The sequence below is a fragment of the Seriola lalandi genome, unplaced genomic scaffold, assembly GCF_002814215.2.
Source record: "Seriola lalandi dorsalis isolate HSWRI2012SDOR001 ecotype SW California unplaced genomic scaffold, Sedor1 jcf7180002054981, whole genome shotgun sequence".
NCBI classification, from domain to species: domain Eukaryota; kingdom Metazoa; phylum Chordata; class Actinopteri; order Carangiformes; family Carangidae; genus Seriola; species Seriola lalandi.
This window is the reverse complement of record NW_019525661.1, coordinates 370,546-376,545: the sequence shown is the minus strand read 5'-3', so window position 1 is coordinate 376,545 and position 6,000 is coordinate 370,546. Positions and strand designations below refer to the sequence as shown.

The following is a 6,000-nucleotide window of genomic DNA, read 5'->3' as shown; positions in this document are numbered from 1 at the left end:
AAGAGGTGGAATGCTGCCCTCTATGGAGGTGGAGCAAGTAGCACTATCTTACACATTACACCTTTAAGATACTTTGTGAATACAGGCCCACATTTCCAGCAAAGAATAAGACTGCTGCAGCCCAGCATTACTCTGAGCTGTGAAACCTAGACTGTTCACAAGATGGCAGTGTTTGACTTTATATGGACATGGCAGCGGTTTTCTCCCACGTTCTTGTGGTGGACTGTTGCTTCCTCCACAGGCTCACTGCACTGAGTTCATGAATATGACTCATTTAAAGGCTTTTTCTTAAAATAGTAATAACCTGTGACAACAATCAGTTTTTGATGTGTGTTAATTTTAAAACCAGGTGGAACTATTGTTCTGCAGTGTAGAAACTAACAGATTCACAGTCCAGAGGCCTCAAATTATTTATTGTCGCAGGACGTGCGAAGGAAAGCAGTACAACGGTTTTATCTCAACGTCTTCTTCATTATTTTCTTTTCTCTAAATAGTCAACACAGCCACAGAATCAAAGTCATCATCAATACATCTGGGAAGATTCTCAGTCGTCGCTGTTCTCAGGTCCAAGACATGTCACCATCATCCACGAGGCTTCTTCACTTCTGTTCATTATCAACACAGAAATAAAGACATTCAATGTTTTCAACTCACACACACGAGGAACAACGGGGAGACAATTTAACTGACTGATTTGTTATAGAACAAAATTAGAAGTTCAGTGAAGAATGGAAACCGAATTTAACATCAGTTATACATATTTAAACATGCATTTACATTATAGTTGTAACATGCAACGTCAATAATTCTTATTACCATTATTGATGTTTTATTACATCAGTTAGTAGGATGGCTTCATACCTCAGCACCAGTACCATAAAAACCTCAGTATCCTCAGTTTAAAGTGCCTATTTGTAAATTTTCTTTGCTAACTTCAGTAGAAGAAAAGAAATGAAAGAGACCAGAGGCGTCATGATTCACATTAACCAGTTCTGTTTCTGGGGAATCATAGATTAAATATGCGTATCAAAGCTGTGGTTTCACTGATCTCATTTTAATGTAGGCTGATTTAAAGATGTCCACCTTATCTTAACTTGTATCTGTTTTAATGCAATGGCCTTAAGATAGTGAGCTCTACAGGAAGTGTCTGAATCACTAAGCTCTGTCATTGACGTGTGTCAACAGACATATTTATAAATCAACAGATCTCTCATGAACTTTCCATACTGTTGATCTCCACCTGTGTGCATGTGTGGCAGACCTGCAGACTCAAAGATAGGCAGTGAAGGTGGACAGCTAAGCACAAGCTGAGCTGTGTTTTTGCTTTCAAAATAAAAGCACATTTCTTAGTGCTTTTGGGGAAAGTAATGTTGTCATGTGTACCTACTGCTGAGAGGGCAATTCAGATAAATCAATAACATTCTCATTTACAACAGGTATTGTCTTCAATATATTGTTTATTTCCACTTTAGTTCTTTGGTGCACGCATTACATGAGCAGCTTGAACTGCAGTGAGAACAGCTGGTGTCATTTCTAAATTTAGAAACCTTAAGAGCTTTGAATAGATTTTTTTTTTAATGTCTGCACAGGGAATACCCGGGCACATTTAATTCCTACCCCACCCAACTGGTTGCAGGCAGCATGTGCCATGTTTTAGTCCTACGAAACCAACAGAGTTTTGGAGGATTAAGGGAATTCTTCCCACGACACAAAAACTTAACATCACCTCTTTAAGAGGCTGCTCTTATGCTTTTAACATAATACTGCATGTACATAAGCATTATAATTCCTGGAACAGGGGGAGAATGCCATTTTTACCTTTGTACAGATAAACATAAACGACTGTATAAGATCAAGGAAGAAAGCATTAAAATCCCAACTTCATGAAATGAAGTAAATACAACAGACACTCCCTCACACACAGTGACGGAGAAAAAAAGGCTGGAAGTGGCCTGCAGGGCTGCAGACCCTCAGGGGCTCCAAAGCCTCCAGGGTCACACTGACACCTGTCTGTTGGGGGTCAAGACCTTTACTTAAATTACTGAACGCTAGTTGTCGCACAGCAAAACCTGCAGGGTGAGAATATATATATATATATATATACGTGTGTATATATATACATATATATATATATATATATATATAGATAGATATATATAATATGGAGTAGGCTTTGGAATACTATATCATATCTCTTCTTGTATACTTCATTGTAATCAATTGGCCAAAACAGACAGACCCCTCGAAGTTTTATGTTTCCTGGTTGTATTCCCTGATAATGTGTCTACATCACAGTGTCACTATCATGTTGTTTTCACTTCTGTAGTCAGAGCTAAGCCCTGTAATACTGGGAAACGTTCGCGCGCTGGCTTTTATTTTGAAAGGGCACCGGAAGCGCTGTCTTGTTTCATGATGGTTAGCTTGTCAGTGTTCAGTGAGAGGAGTGGGAGACTCCTCAGGCACTCAGCAGTGGAGCGACTCTGGCAGCCGCGGCGGCCGACTCTCACCATCCAAAGTCCCGCTTTCAGTAACCGACACCGCGCTGCCGATGCGCCCAGTCGCCATCACACCCGGTTCCCTCGCACCTCCGCCGAGAGCTCGTACAGTCGCCCGGGAAAGCCTGTCCACATCAACTCGCTTCTGAAAACACACTGTGGACTTCATCATACGACACCAAGTAGTACTTTACCATCCGTTTCTGAATGACGGGCGGTCGGTTCGACTTTGACGATGGTGGCACCTACTGCGGAGGCTGGGAGGAGGGCAAAGCCCACGGCCACGGCGTTTGCACGGGACCCAAGGGCCAGGGCGAGTACTCGGGCTCCTGGTCCAATGGTTTTGAGGTGGTCGGCGTCTACACCTGGCCCAGCGGGAACGTGTACCAGGGCTACTGGGCGCAAGGGAAACGCCACGGACTCGGTGTAGAGAACAAGGGGAGGTGGATTTACCGGGGAGAGTGGACACACGGGTACAAGGGCCGGTACGGAGTCCGGCAGAGCCTGAACACACCTGCCAGGTACGAGGGCACCTGGAGTAACGGACTGCAGGATGGCTACGGCGTGGAGACGTACGGTGACGGAGGTGAGAGGGGGACACCATGGGGGACACCATGGGGGACATCATGGGGCTGAAGGGAGTACATGTTCTTTAATGTATCTATTTTTAGAAACTACAGTGTAGCAGAAGCATTGTGCACGTGCCCAGTGACCACACATCAACCCAGACGCGACACACACACACACACACACACACACACACACACACACACACAAACAAACACGTGGATCAGGGTTTGTAATGTTGCAGTGACCTAGCTAATATTCGGTTTTTTGTGTCTTAGTCAAAACTACAGAACAAGAACTTGTTAGTCCTCCAGACTGAAGCTGTGTGGCTGCATGTCAACAGAGCCCCCTGGAAACACCTGTTGTGGAACCTAAGTTTGACTGAAATTAAATTTAGATCACATTCTGACCTGATCCAACACACAGCAACACATCAGACCTGATCCAACACACAGCAACACAACGGACCTGATCCAACACACACCAACACAACGGACCTGATCCAACACACAGCAACACAACTGACCTGATCCAACACACAGCAACACAACGGACCTGATCCAACACACACCAAAACAACTGACCTGATCCAACACACACCAACACAACTGACCTGATCCAGCACACACCAACACAACGGACCTGATCCAAAACACACCAACACAACGGACCTGATCCAAAACACAGCAACACAACTGACCTGATCCAACACACACCAACACAACTGACCTGATCCAACACACACCAACACAACTGACCTGATCCAACACACACCAACACAACTGACCTGATCCAACACACACCAACACAACTTAATACACGACTTAATACATCACAAACTGGAGCCAGTTATTAATTTGAGATCATCACTAGTGTACTAATCTTTTACAATGCACTGTGGGATGTTTTGAGTTCACTATATAGTGTGCGGTAGTTCTCTCTCTCTGTATTCACACAGCTCTACTAAATAGCAAACACACCATACAGAAGAACAAACAGTGAAGAGTGAATGATTCTGGACGTTAGCTTGATGAGACAGAATGCTAGTGAGACGATGGTCAGTTTACACTGGATCTGATGTCTGCACTGGTTTTCTGCCAGTGAGCAGAGTTGGTGTGATGTTCTGTGAATGACTCAGTGTTGTGCATCTTATCCACCATAGTTGTGTTATTGTTGTTCAGCAGGTTATCAGTAGTGGAGCTGCAGCAAATCAAATTCTATCAATTTACCAACATTATGAATCACTTTCCTCTGTATATTATATATTTGCAATACACATAAAATTATCTGAAGCCCATATAATCAAACTAAGAATAGACGACAGCCAATAACATTTATCCAAGAATCTGGAACCACAGAAACTGATTAACCGGGACTAACATATCAGAAGTGAACCAATACATTAAATTAAATAGAATGCACAAATTGATTATAGCTCCATATTTTCCTCTTCTTCTGTGTTTTATTTGAAGTGTTGAGCCATAAGAAGATATATTTGTGGTTTTAAGAACCAAAAACCATCTCAATGTAGTTTTACATCTCCTCTCTCAGGATTCTCTCTGGAGATTTATTAACAACATGTCAGTGAGCCAATCAGAAGAGAGCCAATCTTCTGATTGGGCGCTTCTTGTCTGGGCTGAGAGCGGTGACTGCGGCTAAGGCTCAGGTTCTGAATACAGGCTGTGTGCATTTCTCTGTGGACTGAGGCTTTGATACTTTCATAGTATTAATATAGAACCTAGACCTGATCTATAATCAAACAACACATGGACATCTACCTTTATAATAGATGGTGCTTTTAAAAATAGACATATAATGACTGAAGACAGTTTGTTTCATGTCATGGTTAAACTGGACGAACTGACACCAGCAGGTGGTCAGCAATGTTCTGTCAGGTTAGGTTCACCTGCTGAGAAGTCTTATTGAGTTAAAAGTAGAAACGTGTTGGTTTGTTAATGATCCACACTACAGTGAACATTCAGCACTGCTTTGGTTCTCTTATGTTGCCTCACACACCCAAATATATGCATGTTTACTGTCAAAGATTTTCCCACACTGGTAGCACCATGGGTCAGTACCATCTCTGTTCCTCGGCCATGTTGCAGTGTAAAACATTGAGCAGGACTGGCTAATGCTCATATTGCATTTTGACACCTGTATTTATCAGGTGTTTCTTTTGCTATTACACTATTAGCTAAAGAATAAACAATCAGGGGAGTGCTGATTGATTTCCTACAACGGAGTATTAGGGTCACGTCGAGAAAAAAAAATCTGAAATTTTGAGAATAATATTATGAGAATAAAGTTGTATTTTGAGGTTGTGTGTTGTTTTAGAGGGGAAATAGAGGCTTTAAAATAAGGGAAGTTATACTTCAGCAGAGGTTTCACTAATAAGGAGATCTTTCATCTTTTGGCTCATCATCATCATCATCATCATCATCATCATCATACTCTATTGCTAGACAGACAGACAGCTCAGGCTGACACTGACTATCCTTTCTCCTGTTTGAGTGGTTGATGTAATATTCCTAAAAATTCTGTTTTTTTCTCTCTCAAAATTGTACATTCTTAAATCTCCTCATATTACAACTTTATTCTCGTGATATTATTCTCCAAACTACAACTTCATTTCCAAAATTTCAGATTTCTTTTTTTCCCCTCAATGTGGCCTTAATACTCTATTTAATACGCAATTTCCTTACCTGGTCTACGTAAATAAAATCCCTCAGTTTCAGCTCAGGTGAATCTTACATCAGAATCTTATTTAACTCTTTTCAGACGAAATCAGTTTTGTCCCAACACTTGTCTGAGCTGCTGCTGCAGTAACTCAGTGGAGACCAGAGGCTTCTCTCTGTGCTGCTGTCCAGCTAGCATCTACTGTGCATGTGAGGTGTTTGGGAACATCTGCAAATTGTAGAATCTGTATGTGAGGCATTAG

At 42.0% G+C, this 6,000-nt stretch overlaps 1 protein-coding gene across 1 annotated transcript in view; it reads left to right on the top strand.

Moving 5' to 3' along the window:
• The first annotated feature begins 2,419 nt into the window (after positions 1-2,419).
• Positions 2,420-6,000, top strand: part of LOC111648382 (junctophilin-1-like) — a 29,295-nt gene continuing 25,714 nt past the window's right edge. Inside the window, exon 1 of the mRNA XM_023398243.2 lies at positions 2,420-3,081. Within this exon, the coding sequence (XP_023254011.1) occupies positions 2,703-3,081 (379 nt within the window). The 5' untranslated portion in view covers positions 2,420-2,702. The remainder of the gene's footprint in view (positions 3,082-6,000) is intronic.